The sequence below is a fragment of the Heloderma suspectum genome, chromosome 3, assembly GCF_057233095.1.
Source record: "Heloderma suspectum isolate Gila_16-S chromosome 3, 16-S_ref, whole genome shotgun sequence".
In the NCBI taxonomy this organism is placed as follows: domain Eukaryota; kingdom Metazoa; phylum Chordata; class Lepidosauria; order Squamata; family Helodermatidae; genus Heloderma; species Heloderma suspectum.
This window is the reverse complement of record NC_139460.1, coordinates 235757916-235776923: the sequence shown is the minus strand read 5'-3', so window position 1 is coordinate 235776923 and position 19008 is coordinate 235757916. Positions and strand designations below refer to the sequence as shown.

At 42.9% G+C, this 19008-nt stretch overlaps 1 protein-coding gene across 1 annotated transcript in view; it reads left to right on the top strand.

The window, feature by feature from the left end:
- The window catches only part of NPS (neuropeptide S), a 70523-nt gene extending 52057 nt beyond the window's left edge, over window positions 1–18466 (top strand). The window contains exons 3-4 of the mRNA XM_084845657.1: window positions 10068–10149; window positions 18287–18466. Coding sequence (XP_084701783.1) covers window positions 10068–10149; window positions 18287–18466 — 262 coding nt within the window. The remainder of the gene's footprint in view (window positions 1–10067; window positions 10150–18286) is intronic.
- The last annotated feature ends 542 nt before the right edge of the window (window positions 18467–19008 follow it).

Genomic DNA, 19008 nt, shown 5'->3' with positions numbered 1-19008 from the left:
TTAATACAATTAGCTTTTTCTGGCAATTAAGAATCAATAGTCAATTAAGAATCATTAGCTTTACAAAAGACCCACTCCTGGTAGAGATGAAAAGTCATAGAACTGGTTTGTTGGTATGGGTCAACACAGCCGCCTGAACTTTTGGACTCCCCTTGCATAGCTGTGGCGACCGTCATGAGGAGTGTCTGCACTTCAACATTTCCACTACACCACTGGTCAAACACAACACACTCATTCCCCTGCGCCCAAAAACAGAGTCAGATAGGAAGTATTCTAATACTCAGAGACTAGAGACAAACACAGACCAAGGGCTCCTTCACACCAAGCTTTTATCCTGCAATTGAGATTGCTCCTTCACGGAGGTTTGTGGGCTCTTTACAGGATGCCATGACCCTCCAGGGCATCTCCTGCACGAAATGTCCTCTGTTCTGTTTTTAAATAGATTGCAGATAATGAGCTATCAAATTACCCCGCTGTGTTCCGCTTGAGTTCCCTCCGTCAAAAGAGTTAAAGCGGCAAGAAGAGGAGCAATGAGATCAATGAAATATAACTGAAGACTCAGATATGGGGAGAAGGGGGGGAAGGGGAGGGGGGAGGGAAGTGGGTGCAAAGGGAGTCTGTTGTGATCCTGCATTTAAAATGGAAGCAGACAGCCCCGTCTTGAATGCAGGATTTTAGGCTGGTGTAGAGATGCCCCAAAACAAAGAACACTGAACTTAAAATCAAACCTGTACAACTAGGGTCAATACTCCTGGGGGGATGGGAGACAGAGGATGAAGGAAGCAACTCTGCCTCTGTAGCTACTAAAAACAACAATAACTAATACTCAAGTCAGTCTCAAATAACAGCAGAAAATAAATGAGCCAAGAATTGGATTGGAGGAAAGGATAACGGCTTTAGGATAGGGCTAGATTGGAAAGAAAAGGGCTGGAATAACGAAGGAAACTGGTAGAATATGAAACACAAGCCAGAAACCACCTAAATGCATTTAGTGGCCTAACTCAGAAGACAGAGAACTAGCAAAGAGCACAGAACAGACTAGAACCAAGTTGATATGTTTCTTCAACATCTCCCCCCCCCCCCAAAGCATGGTGACTGGAGAGCCCTGGTAAACTCATCTCCTGTGATTAAAAGCTAGACATGTCACTCACATGTCACTCGCCTTCCCAACCCTCCCTCCCTGTCCCTCTCCCCCTCCCTCTGGCATTTTCCTTATATAGAAAGTTTGGGGAGAAATGTTCTGTGTCTCTCATGAAGCTTCAAGAGGATCCAGATTCACTTTTCCTCAGATTTCTCCTGAATCTTTCCAAAGCAGATGGCTTTGGCTTGGGATTCAGAATTCATCTGAATATGATGGGAATCTGCATAATTCCCATTTGAGTTTTTTTTAACAGTACCTCATTTTAATGCACAGCTTTTCTTTATTATCTGTGACTTATAATGCTTGCTAGTAGAAGGAACCATATTGGAACTTGTATATAATACAAGAAGGGTAAGTTAAGATAGCAAAGGTTAGATCTACAGGCTGAAGACTTGACACTTTCAATTTAGGGCATCTCAGTAGGATGACAAATGACAGCTTCAGGTCAAACTTTCAAACATTTTGCTGGTCCTATGGTCAGGAACACACTATTGCGATCACTTCATCTTACAGATCAGCTGTGGTTAAGTCAGATCTAAGAAAATCACTGTTCGCATCTCAAGTGTTTTATCATGACCTACGTTTGCTGGGCGACAATGCACTGCAGCCCTATTATTGTTATCATTGTTATTTTGCGTAATATTTGAGGGTGATTCAATTTCTGCTAGTTAGGTTTACATAAGCCAAAATTTGGGGACCAACCATTACAATATTTGTACTGGTGACCCAAAGTATGAGCATAGATTTGTAGCAAACACAAATTGTAGCTTACATAGGTTCTGTTTTACATGGAATATATAGCTATACCCAAATTAGATATTACCTCCAGGAGACACCTTGAACTCCGACAGGTTAGAATAATGTTACACAGCAGGATCTTGACCGGGAGCACAGTCCTTCGCTTGCAAGTTCAGAACCCCAGTGAATGAAACAGAATCTGTCTGGTTGTAGTCTAACACAGGGCATGATCCAGTCAATGTTTTGCAGTTCCAAGTCCTTTTTTTCTGCGAAAAAGGGGTTTACAAACTAACACATTGTTCTGTTATAACTACAATAATAATGAAGCTTAAAACCTAGGAGTGAGTTAAGTGCCTAAAATAAAGCTGATCATTTTTTAAAAATGGTTTTGACACCAGTACTTTGCCTGGGTTCAGTGGATTTCATCCTCCTTTCCCAACGGGGGCTCCACTAGGCACTTAAAAGATTCGGGCTGCAGGCTCAATAGGACAGAAATCGACATAAAATGTGCATATGTTTATATCTGTAAATGTAAGTACAGAAATAATTATGAGGATTTAATTAAATTTCACAGCCAGCCAATTAATTTCTCATCCAAATCACTCAGATAAAATAAATTTTGAATTCATTTGCACCCTGCTTCAGATCATCCCAAACCAATGGAAAAGGTTTTTTTCTCAGCTTAATTGCCACGCAGGGAGAGGTGTGTGTGTGTGTGTGTGTGTGTGTGTGTGTGTGTGTGTGTTGCAGCATGTGGGAAGGGAGATCTAACCCTTCCCACCCTAGTGAAATCACCCTAGAAAATCACCCCCCTGCATGGCAATTAAGCTGAGAAAAAAAACTATTGGCACCAGTGGACACTCAGAGTGCAATCCTATGCATGTTTACACAGAAAAAAGTCCTACAACTCCCAGCATGCCCTAAGGACTTTTTTTCTGCCGAAACATGTATAGGACTGCGCTTTGAGGGCCCTGGGAAATACGTTTGGGGACTGGGCCTATGGGACCAGGCCTAGCAATGTCCTGTTTCCCTGCAAACAGGTTCTCTCTCAGTCTTAAGATCTGGCAAATTTCATCCTCCTTCTAGATTTCCCATGCACACCCTGTTGGCTTCTGCAGCAGCTGGCTTTGCTGATGGCAAAACACTGACTGCCCGATCAGCATGAAGTCCTCACCCTTGTGAAGGCCTGCTTCAGCTGTATGAATGCTAGAGAAACATCAGAAGTATGTGCTATCATCTCATACCAGTGATGCTAGTGATGTAGCAGATTTGAAGAGGACTGTAGACTCTAAGGGCATTTCTACATCAGCCTAAAAGCTTGCATTTAAAACAGGGCTTTCTGCTTCCATTTTAAATGCAGGATCACCACTGAATCCTTTACATGCACTTCCTTCCCCCCACCCCTCCCCGTATCTGAGTCTTCCATTATCTTTCATTGATCTCACTCCTCTTCTTGCTACTTTAAGTCTTTTCAGGGAGGAAACTGAAGAGGAACACAGCGGGTAATTTGATAGCTCATTATCTGCAATCTATTTAAAAACAGAACAAAGGGCATTTAGTGCAGGAGGGTCATGGCAGGGTCGCGGTGTCATGTAAAGAGCCCGCAAACTTCCTTGAAGGAGCCATCTCAATTGCAGGATAAAAGCCTGGTGTGAAGGAGCCCCAAAATTGGGTCCAGAGATTCCAAAAATCCTCCAAGCTGTATTACGCTCTCAAGTATGTCATATTCAATGGACTAATTACAACTAGGTATATGTGTAGTCCTCCCATCACAGACAGGATACCCTGGAGAAGATGCTGATGCTAGGGAAAGTGGAAGGCAAAAGGAAGAGGGGCCGACCAAGGGCAAGATGGATGGATGATATTCTGGAGGTGACGGACTCAACCTTGGGGGAGCTGGGGGTGGAGACGGCCAACAGGAAGCTCTGGCGTGGGCTGGTCCATGAAGTCATGAAGAGTCGGAAGCGACTGAACGAATAAACAACAAACCCATTATTAAGTCATACACAGAAAGTTCAATAAAAACTGAAGTTGCCAGTAAACCAAATAACAAAAATATAATTCTTTATCATCGTTAATGTAGTGCTTAGCTCCACAATGTCCTTTCCTGATATACAACAACTGGAGAGAAAATTTTCCTGTTGTTTGTTTTGGAGACAGCACTGAGGCAATGGAGGATTTCACAATTTGTGGTTTAGGTTACTCACTGTTAACACTTTCCTCTGGTCTTTAACTGGCGGCTAAATTCAGGATGCTAGCAAGGTCTTAATGTTGTGACCAGCAATTATAAATGGATAACTTTAGGAGACAATTAGCTTAAACCACTTTAGCGGAACTTCTTCAGGCTTTTAGTATCTGAGGATTAGAAACTTCTCCTAGATAACGTTTCAAGCACCATCTGTTTATTTGTCCATGAATAAGGTCTAATAAAAGCAATAAAGCTTAAATGGGTGCATGGTATGAAAAAAAGAGAGGCAATGACACATCTTTAAAAAGATGAGAGTAAATTGCTTTAGAGCAAAGCTAAGAGATAAAAGAATCATTGAGAAAAAAGATTTTTCTTTTAGTGTTAATGTTAGAACAAGAACACACTAATGCAATAATTCTGGATTGTCCTTGAGACTTCACTGCTAACACAATAAAAAGAAAAGAAAAAACTCCCAACACCTCCCCCTTCACTAATAGTTCTAGGGCTTGTCCTTGAATGTCTTGAATCATTATATTTTAAGATGTACACAGGCACACAACCCGTCATAGCCACGGATGTTTTTGGCTCCTGTTTTTGAAATCTTTGCATTATGTGATAGAAAAGAAGCAGGTTTTGGTGTGATTTCACACTGGAGGTGCTTCCATACAGACAAGTCTTAGCACTACCAATCAAAGGGCATTGTGGAGCTATTCCATCTTTCCCTCCTTAATAGAGTTTTTTCATGATAAGAAAAAAGACAGGAGAAGCAGTGGGAAAACAATGGAGGTTTACAAATGGAAGATGACGTTGACTTCTGGGCCCCTCTTGAAATTCTGTGTTTGGGGCAGGACAATTCTGTAGTGAGCCACTTTGGGGATATTGTATTAAAGTCAATTGGAGTGATGGGAGACATGAATAAAGAATGTTATGGGAGAATCTAGGTAAGCAGAAACTGAAGGGCAATTTCACACATTACACATAAGCAAACCTGGGTTTGCTGCCGCGTGTATGCTCAGCATGGATATCTGCCCGATAATCATAGCTGCCTGACAACAGCACCTACATGATACACATGCTTGTCATATTCACACTTGACATTTCTTGGTATATATTAGAAACATTTCAGGGCCCACCCCTACTTTATATGGATCCCTTGGTGTCCCCACATGGACTGACAAGATGATGTCTAGCTTGGTCTTCAGTTGTACAACAACAAGTAATGTGTGAACTGGCCCTGGATTTCATGGCATTATGTACAATGGAGCACTTGTGCAAGGATTATTGTGCAAGAGGAATTCCTCACACTTCCCCAATTCAGTTCCATGCACCCCAAAAAGTTACCCTGGGTGTTGGTGGATGTAGAGGAAAGGCCTGGAATGTGCACAGGGTCCGCAGCAGGAGTGAAGACTCAGGAAAAATGGGTGGAGGCCACTTGTGTGAGGGTCCCCCAATTCTCAGGAGATGCTTTTCGGGGGGTACAGTGGGCTTAGGTGTAAGGAATTCTCATTGAATGAACAACCTTGCAATCAAACTGCATGGGATAATCCCCATTGTTGGAAAACATGCCAGAGGCTCATTGGCAGGGGGATTCATCTCAGAAAGAAGGATGAAGTATGAAGGGTTATTGTCATAAACACTTAGAAACTGAAGCTTGTGGGAAAGGCTGTTCTCATGTTTTCTCCCATCTTTGTGTTTGGGATTTGACTTTTTGCACACTACAGCAAATGCTCAAAAAGCAATGTTTGCCATGGTGTGCCAAAAGCCAAATTCTGCATGTGGCACTGCAGTATCCTCTACCAACTTTTCTAGACCTGGAACCCATGTGTAACATTAACCTCTACAGTATGAGACCTACTTTTGATTTTTTTTTTCTTTAAAACCATATATGGGTCCCCAGCTGAACCACCCATTGAAGACCAATGTGATAGCAGATGCACACGAAGAGCAAAGTGTACAGCTCCCTGAAATCTAACATGATGAAGGGTGGCACATACATGTTTATATGTGGCAGGGAGCCAACATGATGGAGGCTGTGTAACATGTCAAATGGCCACATGTGATGCAGTTGAATAAGATGGTAAATAGAATTGCAGGGTAACAATAGAATAAAGTGTGCAGAGAAGAAAAGGAAAGCAGGTTATGTGGTCATCTCCTTGTTCTGACCAGAGAAAAGGTATAGAGCTAGGAAGGTGCATAGTAGGCAAGAGCCAGTTGGTTGAGTGTTTGTGCTTGACCTGTCAAGAATGGTTTCTGAATAGCTCCAGTGCCAGAAGGTTTTTGACAGCTGGCCAGCTTAGAGCTGTGTCAGGAGGACTGTGCTGTCTGTTTCATAAATCTGCAGGTCTGTGCTCAGGACTTTTGGAGGACATGGAACATGAGATTGAAGGGATTCGTTGATGCTTTGCAAAAGAGGAGGCTCCATCACAGAGAAGCATATGCAGTGAGCCCGTGACATTTTTTTCCGCTACTTGATTCCCTCAGCTCCTTGCTGGCTGAAGCTGCTTCCTTGCTCTCACCAATAGGATATCAGCCATAATTTGCATGAAAATGGAGCTCAGTAAATGCAGATACAATTAAAACCGCGAGTAAAATTTATTAAAGATGACTCAAACCTATACAACTTTGCACTGTGCCAGAACCATCCAGTTAATCCGCTTATCTCTCAGGGCTGAACTTAGTGCACCTGTTGAAGCTTGCTGTTCCAGTCAAATGACAGGATTTTCTCTCTGAATAAGGCTTAATTTGCTGAATATCTAAATAGTCAAATATTCCCCTGACAGTCTGCATGACTGAAGCTGCTTGTCAGTGTCTGTAAGAACCAAGGTAAACAAAAAAAAAAGGTATATATTTAATAGCAGCCATTTTTTAGTCTAGTGAGTTGTGCAAATGTATAAGACTCTTGCAGCCCAATCCTAAGCTTCCCAGAAGTTAGTCTCACTAGGCCGAGCGGGGCTTAGTTCCAGGTAACAGTGCACAGGATTGCAACCTTGATTTTTAATGTAGAATAACTTTAAACTGAGGGAAAGAAGTCAGGCTTCAGGAACTGAAGTTCAAAATACCTGGGAATGCCTAAGAATAAGAGAAAACACATTTCTGATATTGTGTTGCAGTTATTTATACAATATCCACAACAGTAGTGATAGTTTATTTATTACTAGTTATCTTCCCCAGTGGATACACTGTATCCCTCTTTAGCCTGTTAATACTTATAGAATATGAGAAAATCATGATAATGGGGGAAAGTGGGCAATTTCCATATAGATATCAAGACTGTTATGAATAATGATGCACTTTTGTGGGGTTGGGCGAAATGTGAATTTATATTCTATCACTAAAGCTGATCTGAAACTGCACCTGCCATTTTGGATTAATTTCAGATATTTTTCCAAAACGGCATTTTAGAAGGGGTAAGTATTTACATAGCCAATTACGGGGGGGGGGGGGGGAGTGCCGAGTGGAAATGCTTTGGAAACATGACAACCCGTGAGTGTAGATTCTGCCCAGAAAGCAGTGTGGCTGCAGCATTCTCCAGCAGCTGTAGTTTCTGAACACTCTTCAAGAAAAGCCCCATGCAGGGCATGTTGCAATAGTCTAAATAGGAAATGACTACTGCAGGCATCACTGTGGCCAAATGTGTCTTCTCCTGGTGCAAGTGGTACACCAGCTGAAGTTAGACAAATGTGCTCCTGGCCACAGCCATCACCTGAGCATCCAAGAGCAAAGCTGGATCCAGGATGGAGCACTCCCAAGCATTGTACCTGATCCTTCAGAGGGAGTGTAACCCTATATAGAATAAGTTGTTCTCCCAGTCCAACCAATTATTGCATTTAGGCAATGGTTCAGGATTTCCACGGTTGCCTTGGTATCAGTTGAAAAAGAGAGGTAGAGCTAGATACCATCAGCATAGCTATGAGATGAGACCCAACCCCAAATAACCTGTCCCAGTAGCTTCATGTTGTTAAAGAGCAAAATTTGATCAGATTTAGTCCCATTCAGATTAATAATTGCATTTTGGGGAGTTAGAATTAGTACTGTATATGCTTTTTGGTGTCTAATAAACAAGTATAAAACAACAGAAAATACTCATCAGTGAAATAAAATTCTTTAAAATACCCATGCTTCACTGTCTGATAAAGTGGCCGGATATCAGGGCTCAGCTTCAGCACTGCAGTGGGCCTTGTAGGTTATAGACAAATTTGATTAGAAGTAGCCTGAAAGTGCTTGAGTTTATTCAGCCTCTGGAATGTCAGAATCTGTGTGAGCTTCTCTCTGTCAGTGTGCTGTGAGCAGTGCCAGGGGGAGTCACCCAACTGCCTGTCCACCTGTTAGTTTGGCCTTGGCAGGCAGAGAGGCTGGAAGCTGTCCGTGAGAACCTGACAGAGGTGGGTGGGGTAGGGTTTGCAGAAGGGTCACCCAGGTTGAAGCATCAATACTGGAGGCTGAGCAGTGACGCCCTGTTTAGACAGCAGCCTTGCTGAAAGGCTAAAGGCCTTTGTCTGTCAAAGGATCTGGAAGGGGTGTTGTACAATCACGCTTTCCCCTTATAAGCTGATGCAAAGGCAAAGAGCCTTTGCTAAGAACATCTCATCTTCATTGCATGAAGCCTTCTCTGTTTGGATCCATCATCGTCTGGGCTTTTGGAGGCACTCTTCACTCTCCCTTAACTGGAACTTTGGTTTACTAAAGACTTGCCATGAAAAGTAGTGTGAGGCTTTTCATAGACTTGAACTCTCATTTGCTGTGATCTTTGTTTGTCATCAGCTCAGATTTGTCATCAGACAAATCTTTGTTTGTCATCAGCTCAGCATACCAGCAGGATGGGTTTGATCTATGACTTTTGGACTTTTGTCTGCCTGGACTCATGCACTGTGGAGTTACCAATGCAAAGTTGGTGGCTCAGAACTCCTTGCATGTCTGGGTTTAACCTTCCCTTGGTCTTGATAGGCCTCAGCCATGCAGCCTAGAGTTATCAGCAAAAGATTCAAAGTTGGACTAACTCTCTGTGGATATGGTTTTGTTTAGGCCTTTCAAGAATTTACCCCTTGATTGCCTGAGAGATCATTCCAGGAATCATTCCCATTCCTTGTCTGAGGTTTGGAAACCCATGTATATGGATTACCTGGGTTACATACACCAGGAATCCTGAGTCCCTTCCCTTGTGTTCAGAGTCCTGGAGATGGAAGTGGGGAAACCATGTTGATGAGGATCTCAGTCACGGTGGTAGTGTTTAGCTTTGGACCGTTCTGGAATTACATAGAGCCTATAGCTACTGACCATCAGCTATATGATTTCTGAAGAATGTAACCATTAAACTTTTGCCATGGGATTTCCTACAATAAAGGAATTTCATTGATTTAGATGTCTGGTGTCAGAATGCCTGAGCGTGTGTGCTGGAGGGATACGGAAACCTGACACCAGGGATTGTCGTTTTCCTTTATCCCAAATGGTATATACACCAAGCAGAGGTAATTTAGCATACAGTGTGTGTGTATATCTATATCTATATCTATATATCTATATCTATCTTAGCATAAAGTGTGTGTGTGTGTGTGTGTGTGTGTGTAGTAGACTTTTGACAATTTATGCCATAAAGATAGAGGCCAGATGTGAATTATTTTAAAAGGCCTCTTAATGGCAATGTTGTCAGTTTAGTCATTTGGTGCTCGGTAGCTCCACACTGGCAATGAAGATGTGTCCTTGCCACTTTTCCACTTAGCAAGAATAAAGGCCAGCCCATGACCAATTAGTCATACTTAAATGCGATTCGGTGACATTTTTGTTCCTGAACTCTTGGTATAAAATGGTCGTTTAGGAAATGACTAGTGAGAAAGATAAGGAATGTGGTTATACATCTGTGAATTTCCACTTACAGCTGAAAGTTTTGTAAAACAAAATAAAAGAAATGATCAGGTAAATATATTAAACTTTTATCTTTGGAAAATCAGCAATGATGCACATTTTTGCCTTCTGAAAATCAAATTAATATGAGCTTTCTTGCAGCCTCTTCAGGCTAAATGTTATATTACTTCTCTGGATTTCGACAATGCAAATGTGGAGGTGTTACCCTATTGTCCCTTCTACGGTAAGTAATAAACTTCACTTAGCTAGAGATATACTATGTGATTAATTTTTAAAACTTCATATTAAAAAAGCATTATCAAACATATTTAACATAAATCTGACTGTCAATCTTTATGTAAATTTAACTACATATTTGCATTTGACTTGCTCTATTAATTGTTTTTGTGTGTCTACTAGAATTCTAAGAATTTTCCACTTATTGATTTCCATGAAGTGAATTTATTCACTTTATGTGAAGTATGCTGTTTCAGTGATCGAAGCACGAAACTGAGAATTAAGATGCTAAATGCTATAGACTTGATTTAGTATAGATCCTTTTTTATTTCATCACTACTTTTCAATATGACTAGTAGTGCAATCCTACTTAAATTTACTCAGCAGTAAGTCCTATTGAATTTAATAGAACTTACTCCTGTGTAAGTTTGTATAGGATTGCTGCCTAGAGCTCAATGAGACCTATTTCAGAACTCAATGGGACCTAAAACTGAGTAGACATCATAGGACTGCATTGTAAATGTCTATTTTTACTTAAAACCTGAGAAGACTTATTCTATGAGTGAGACTTGTTATAATGTCAAGCATACTGTTATAGATCTGAAAACAGTAGGATGGCATTGTTGCTGATGTTATATAAATAAGGTGCAATCCTATGCATGTTTAAACCAAGAAGTCATACAACTCTCAGCATTCTCCAGCCAGCATGTCAGACCTTTTTTTGTCTACACATGCATAGGATTGTGCCCTAAATCAATGACATTTTGGCAAATGAGTACTAATATTTTCTGAAAGTTGTGGTTGTATATAACAACCAAAGGACTCCATTTGGTTAAGAACTGAGAGAGATAGACAAAGTATTTCTCAGAGTTTAAGACTCAGGGATGTAAACTCAGTAAATAATATTTTAATAATGATTGTTATGTATTATTGTGTATTATTGGTGTCAATGTACCTTAAACCATAGTGCCATTGGCCGGGAAACTAGCTGTAGAACATCATCTTTAGACAATGGCTAAGTTTGTATTACCACAGGGGGAAACCATGCACTATGCGTTGTTTTCCCTATCCCTGCATGTGCCGCTTGCGTGCCCCGGTGCCCGGCATTTGCTTAATTATCCATGCCGCATCATGGGTTGCCCTGTCGTCCAAACTCTGTATGTGGCACAGCAGAGGTGGCTTGGCTTCTATTCCACCCCACAAACCCTACTACAAGCCATGGGTCATGGGATGGATTAAAAGCTACCCCTGCCACATCACATGCCAGGTTCAGATGACATGGCAACCTGCAATGTGGTGTGGATAATTAAGCAAATGGTGGACAGGGGCAGGGGCAGGGGAAACAATCGATACTACATGGCTTCCCCCACTGATCATGCAAGCCCAGCCATTAACTGGGTTCGCATGATCACAGAGGAGAAAATAAGCCACCCATGAGCTGTTGTAGGATTCTGGGGTGGCTTGTTAACCATGGCAACAAGCCACCCTCGTTGGGTTCTCACAATATGGCAAGCTGCACCAGTGAGGGTAATTATGCAAATCCCCCAACATGTGCAGCAGAGGAAATAAGCCACCATGAGTTCTTTCCCCCTCCATGATTGTTCAAACAGGCACAATGTTCTGTTGTAGGTAAAAAAAAAGGACTTTGGGCACAATCCTATGCATGTTTAGACAGAAATAAGTCCTACAATTCCCAGCATTCCCTAGCAAGTCATTTCTGTATAAATATGTATACGACTGCACCCTTAGAATATAATTCTATGTGGGTTTACTCAGAGGTAAACCCTATTGACCTGGTTCACCCAGTTGCGGCATGGTTAACAAGCCACGGTAGCTTGTTAACCCTGCCATGCGTACCAGTTGTGTGCCAGCCACATTTCCCTAATTACCTCTCTGGCACGGCTTGCCATGTAGTCTGAATGTGGGTGGCATGGCTTGTTTGATGGGGCAGCAACCCCCAAATAAACCATGGGTTGTTGTTGGGTTATTTGAGGGTTGATCCCCCCCCCCAACCCAAACAAAGCATGCCACCCAGGTTTGGATAACATGGCAAGCCGCACCAGTGAGGGTAATTAGGGAAATCCAGCCAGCACATAACTGGCAAGTATGGCAGGGGAAATAAGTCACTGTAGCTTATTTCCTTCACTGCAATCATGCAAATCGAGTTCACTGGGGTTTACTCCCAGGTAGGTGTGCCTAGGATTGTAGCCTTAACTAATCATAGTTTCAGTATATGTAGATAGCCAATCTTCTTTTCTTTTCTTTTTTGGCATTAATAAAAATAAATTGATCTCTTCTACATCTGGGATGTTTTTATCTCTGAAAACTAACCTATGGACAACACCGTTACATTCCTATAGGAAACTAAAGATTTTATTTCAGTGGTCTCTGAGAACATGCTTTAAAAACCCTCAGGATGCTTCCTTGTCCTTTTGGTACTCCAAAATACCTTCTATAAAATTTGAAAGTTTTAAATGAAAACTCTAATAAAAGAAAAATTAATCTAAAGGTTCCAAGAAATTAATCTCCAATTTTCATTGTAATTAATGATCCAGCAGTTATTGGAAATGGTGTACTCAGTGTTGGTTGTACTCTGTGTTTTCCAATGTATATTTTATATTGATAACTCTATGATGTAAGTATTATGGAGGATGAGTAAGGATTTGACGCTGGGTTTCCCATGCTCAGCTAAAAGGATGGATACAATGGGTTCTTTCCCTTTGATGGAAGAACACCTGCTGATGGAAAGACTCCTTTCTCTGGAGAAAGTGCCCTCTATTGATGGCGGGGAACCTTTGAATACAACCCATTGGCCCAGTTTGCATGACATGCCGGGCTCATCGGGGGTTGTTTAACCCATGATGAGACACGATGCATATGGTGCGACATTTTGAATATGCAATCCCCACTTGGGGATTGCTGTGTCATGCGAATCAGGCCACCAAGGGTTATTTGAGGGTTAAACAACTCTCACATAACCCTACAACAAACCAAGGATTATGTGAGACTTATTTAACCCACAAATATCCCACAGTGGCTGGGTTTGCATGACATGACAAGCCCAGCCCCCATTACACCAATCAGGGCTTGCATATTCAAAATGTTTCCCAGCATGCCCCACAGCTTATCAGGGGTTAAACAACCCCTGATGAGCCTGGTGTGTTGTGTGTATCCATCACCCTACAACCTTCCCCTCTGTGCTGATTCCCCGATGCAAATCACACACCTCCTCTTTCCTGTGTAGGGGAAAACATAAAGGCACTGGCATTGTGCCTGCATCAGGGAATTAATATGTGGGGGCCAGGGGGGGTGGGTAAATCCCCCTATCCCTGCACTCTTGTCCTGATTAAACTTACTCCATCCATCAGCACCTGCTCTTAGAAAAAGAAAAAAACACTGGGAGAACCAATCTGAGGCTTCCGCACAATGTGCAGTTAGGCCCTGACACCGATGGGACTTATTTCTAAGTCAGTGTGCTGATGCCTTCTACGCACACAGCACTGCTTCTGATGAGATACACAGGAGCATCCCCTTCCACGCTGTGCTGCAAATAGTCATGCACAGAAGCATTTTTAAAACCATGACTAGAGGGGGGTTGAGTCACATGTGCCTGAATATTTCAGTGGAGAAAAAGGCGATGATGCTTCCAGATCCAAAAATGAAATCTTGCACTGAAACAATTTTCCATGTATGTATTCACTGCACCAGGTAGGGGAACAGCACCACATCCAGCACTGGGATAACACGTGCCCATCCCCATTCATTAGCCCCAGAGGTTCCCCATGTGCCCAGTCGGCATAGAATAGATACTGTTTACACAATGTGCTGGAATATCCAGATGCTCCTGAGTTTCTTTGGACCAGAGTCAAATGTACAGTGAAATGAATTAATTGTCTGTGAACCAAAAGAAATTACTACTGAAAAGCAGATATATTGTCCAAGATGATCATCCATGCTTTATAATGCCCAATTAGAACGTCTTTTATTACAACAATTACGTTCTCTGTTTCTGCATTTCTGACAACTATAAGGATATATTGTACAATTCTTCATTCTTCAATTTTTCTTCTCTCAGGCAGGTATATTATTGTCACAAAGCAGTCACCTGAGGGCGTTTGACCACTCGTTTTACACAGGGTCAGATGTACTCTGATTACAGCTTTCTCCTAGGGATGTCAGAGAATTCTGCCACAGATCTCAGTGAGGCCGAATGCCAGTGCATTCAGCCCCCCGAACTCCGTGGTGGAACGGCCTGCCACCCCCCCACCCCCCGCGGATCCCCCCCGGGATGAGACTTACCTGGGGCAGATGTTCCGGACGGCAGCGGCTCCAGCGGCGGCTTCGGTGGAGGCGGCGGCTGGTCTTCTGACCGGCTGCTGCCACCATCATTTGCAGTCTTCCCCCCCCCCATTTGTGATAGGCTATGTAAAGACTTACGTAGCCTATCACGTCTGGGTTAAAAAAAAAACAACAACACGTACGCAAATGGTGGCAGCTACAGCCACCGCCATTTGCGTTCCCTATTTTTGGTTGTCTTAGTCTACGTAAATATTTACGTAGACTAAGACGGCGAAACTAAGGGGGAACGCAAATAGCGTAGCGGACGCTATTTGCGTCCCCCCTTATTTTCGTCATAGCGTCCGCTACGCTATTTGCGTTCCCCCTTAGTTTCGCCATCTTAGTCTACATAAATATTTACGTAGACTAAGACAGCCAAAAATAAGAAAATAAGACGGCCAAAAATAAGGAACGCAAATGGCAGCGGCCGTAGCCGCCGCCATTTGCATATGCATTGTTGTTGTTGTTGTTTTTTTAACCCAGACGTGATAGGCTACATAAGTCTTTACGTAGCCTATCACGGCTGAATACAGGGATGCAAACGGCGGCAGCTACGGGTTGATTGCTAAAGCAGTGGGTTGATTGCTAAAGGTATAAGGGACAGAAAATGAATATATGTTCAAGCAGAGATGTCCTTTTATTTTTGCCAGGGCATTTATCAGATGGGTGGGATTCATGCTACGTTTGAAAAGAGAAGAGGTTTGAGATAGGCTGCTGGGGGCACACGTGCCATTCCTGAAAAGTGACCAATCACCTTCCTCTTATGGCAATCTCAAGGCCATGTTTCAATTTATAGAGGGCATGAGAACCAAAATGGATCTAAAAGAGGTTTCACCACTGCAATTATGACATCACATTTTAATTAATAAAATATATTGGCTGTAAAAGTCGAACCCACTAGTATGCCACTTTCATTGACTTTCAGTTAACCTTTATCTAACAATCGTCTTCTGTTTGTGTGCAAGAATTATCATCCTTCTCCACCACCTCCCTAAATATTGATTATAGTGTTCAACTATTTTTATTAGCTATGTTTCTTTCCAGGTCTCATTGTGAGAATATGAAATGTTCAGAGCATTCGTTGTCACCTTCTTTCCATATATTCACTGTCTATTTGCCTTTAAAATATATTTCTAAAAGGTTCTATTATAAATTATTTATAAACCCTGTTTGGTTATTACATCTTTAGAAATCCAGGTTTATTTGCATGAACCGTGTTGCAGCTGTTCAGAATCACTGGAAAGAAAGTCAGGTGTAGGGCACACAGATGGTTTTGCAAGGATACCTTGAGATTTAGAGCTCATGATGAGGAATCTTGCAGAGTGATGTTGGGGATGGGAGCTTAGGTTTTAACCCATGATCCCAGAACTCCTAACTCAGCCCATTGCTAAAATACAGCCTAATGCATCCTCATCTCTAAGCAAGTAGAGTCCAAATGTTCTGGTTGCTTTCAGGGCTGATACACCCAGGCCTGGTGTCAGGGATCAGCAAGGCCAGGCAGCTGCCAAGGTTCCATCGGCCTGGGGGGGGGGCAATGGATTCAGGAGGGCCCATCCCTGCTGACCTTTAAGAACCCCCACTCACCACCACCGCCACTGATCCTCTGGAGTGTTGCGCTGGCAGAAGAAAGTGGCCACTACAGGTTTTCAGAGAGCTGGCCAGACCCAAATGCCTGGCTCTTATGGGGTCCTTCCTCAGAGCCAGGTACTGTAGAGACTGGAGAAATGTGCCAGGAGACTGCCTGTGCTCTGGAGAAGCTGCCTGATCTCTGTTTAGCAAGAGCAAACAGAGGATGGATGGGTGCTCAGGAGGAGAGGTGTCCAGGGATGTCGCCCATGGCACTGGCAATCTCCTTGGACACCTATCCAGTCATTGCCTGGCTCTGAGGAAGGGATCCATCATAACCAGGCACTGACTGCAGCCTGCACATGTGGCAGTGAGTGGAGGGGGTGGGGATGACTACAGAGTGAATGGGGGGTGAGTGGGGGGGTGGGGGGTGGAGAAAGCAGGGAGGAGGAGCAGGAGGAGGGGAAGCCTTTGGCCCTCTGGACTCTTGCACCGAACCTGAATGCACCCCATTCAGCTGAGTGGTGTAGGTGACGCATGCTTCTCAGTGTTAATGAAGATGTCAGGGCTGGCATTCACACTCCGCATTCTTGGGTTTGGCCTGGCCCTCCAAGTAGCGCTGGGCAGCTATGTTTAGCCACCATTTTAATGTCTCACAGTGCCCCCATAGTGCCTCTCTGGGTTCATTGTGGAAAATGTAAATGGTGGGTACACCCACCTTCCTAGTGCTGCTTGGAGCACTGCTTCTGCTGCCCACCAGGTAAGCCCACCAGGGCCCACTGACCAAGGTGGGGGGCAGCAGAGGCCCAGAGTGCCCTGGAACCTGGAGCCAGCCCTGGAAGATGCAACTGATGCAAGGAAGAGGCTGGGCCAAGCAGCAGCGCTTAAGCAAAGCCAGGCAGAAGACTGGAAGGCTGGTCAGAATTTCCTTCCCATGAGCAGCTCAGCACTTTGCTGAGCTGCACAGGTTCTGGCTCACAATAGTTGGCATAATGAAATTCCACCCGACCCTGGTGCTGGCATAGCCAGAAATGTCCCATGTCCACCGTTTCCCCTTGCAACTCAGCTTCTTGCTTCAGAGGAGAAGCCAAGTGATTGGAGCTATGCAGTCAGGCTGGTTATCTTTCCACATCCTCTGGGCCTCAGTAAAGATTAGGGTGGTGACATATGCATCACCTAAAAGAGGAAATGCAGCACCAACAAAAAGTACAAAGAAGGATACCCATTTGCATAACATTTGCAGATGCTGATAGATATAGACAGACAGATAGACAGACAGACATAATTACTATAATTCCGATAGAAATACAACACATTTCACCACAGTGGGGAAGACTGACTCAACGGCCTATGTGCCTGCTCAGGCTGCCGTCCAGGTATGAAGTGCTGATGGGCAATTTTGAGGCCCCTGAAATCCCTCCTTATGGTTCTTTCACTTTAAACCAGACTTGGCCTGGACACCTCCATAAAGCAGAGGAAACCTTCAAACAGAAGACTATCATCTGACAGCTGTTCAAATTGAGGACTGTCCTCTGTAAAGAAGGACACCTGGCCACCATAGCATGGTGAGCCAGACTCGAGCAGCACACCCTGATGCCCTGCTTCTGCAGGCATGCCATAGTGGTTTTGAGGTTTTGTTTTTATTTTGAATGTGGGAGGCGAAAATTCCAGTGCAAGTGACATAGGCAGGGCCAGGTGCTAATTATCAGCTTATCTGAGTTCAAAGGATGGTTGTAAGGATGAGGTGAATGTATATCGTGAGCCTTCCTGGGCCTTTAAGCCAGGGTGGGAAAAGATAAAATCCCAAGCCTCCCTGAAAAGCACCACTAGTGTACCCTGATGCTTTGGCTGCAGAAAGGTTTTCCTTTCACCAAGAATGACATTATTGTTAGATGATTAGCTGCAAAAAAATTCCAGTAACTGTCTCAAAGGAAAGCCAGAACAATAGAGTCTTATTAATGTTACAGTGAAAATAGTTTGCTTCCGAGCACAATCTCTGCAGTAGCATCAATCCTTCCAGGCAAGCTGTGCTTTCATATCCATGGGCCTTACCTGACATTCTATAGCCCTAATCTAGAGCTAATACAAATTCATCCATGTCTTTTAAAGCCTAAATGGGTTTGTGTGTGTAGGTACGTGTGCGCACCTGTCAAAAATGTATAAATCCGTAACATGGCTTGTCCTTATCGAAGATTTTTTTTAATCTTCAGAGCAATAATCCTTTTTATTTGAATTGCCAGCTGTCTGGGAAATCTGATTACTGTCTCCTCCTGCTGAATAGTTGCTTACCCCAGGTGGATGGGTCTGAAGAATTGGCATTGTTAAAGCCTTTTCTGGAGAAGTCTTATATTAAAAGATCCTTCCGGAATGGGGTTGGATCAGGAATTAAAAAAGCTTCCTTTCGAAGAACCAAGTCGTAAACAAGTGCCTGAAGAAATATCCACAAGTCAGAATGTATAAAGTTTAACTGGATGTGCTTAAAACTGTTTGTAGTGCATTTTAGATGATAAATGAAACCAATAGAGACAAATTTATCAGTGTGTTCATAATGTAAACAGATGTTTATTTGAAATGGTGCAAGCCAAGTGAAGCAAATGTGATTATTCAGAACAGGCGTTTCTTTCAAATTCATAATATCATACATTTTTGCATTGGTATAAAAAGTATATTCAGTTTAATTCCACCTGTCTTAACACAAAATCCATAACAGGTTTGAACATGTTTGTTTGGAACCAGTTGTGAAGAAATCTTGTGAAGAAATCATCTTAATAATCTGCATGTGCTTATCGCTAGTATACAGAAGCACTTTTTTTGTTTGGTTTTGCTGACATGATTCTCATTTACATGACGATAACACTTCGGTACAATCTCATTCAGAGAAAGCACTGAACATTTTGATAAATGGGAAATATATAGGGCTAGCCTATATGGAACAGAAAGTGCAAATTCAGAAAACAAAGGA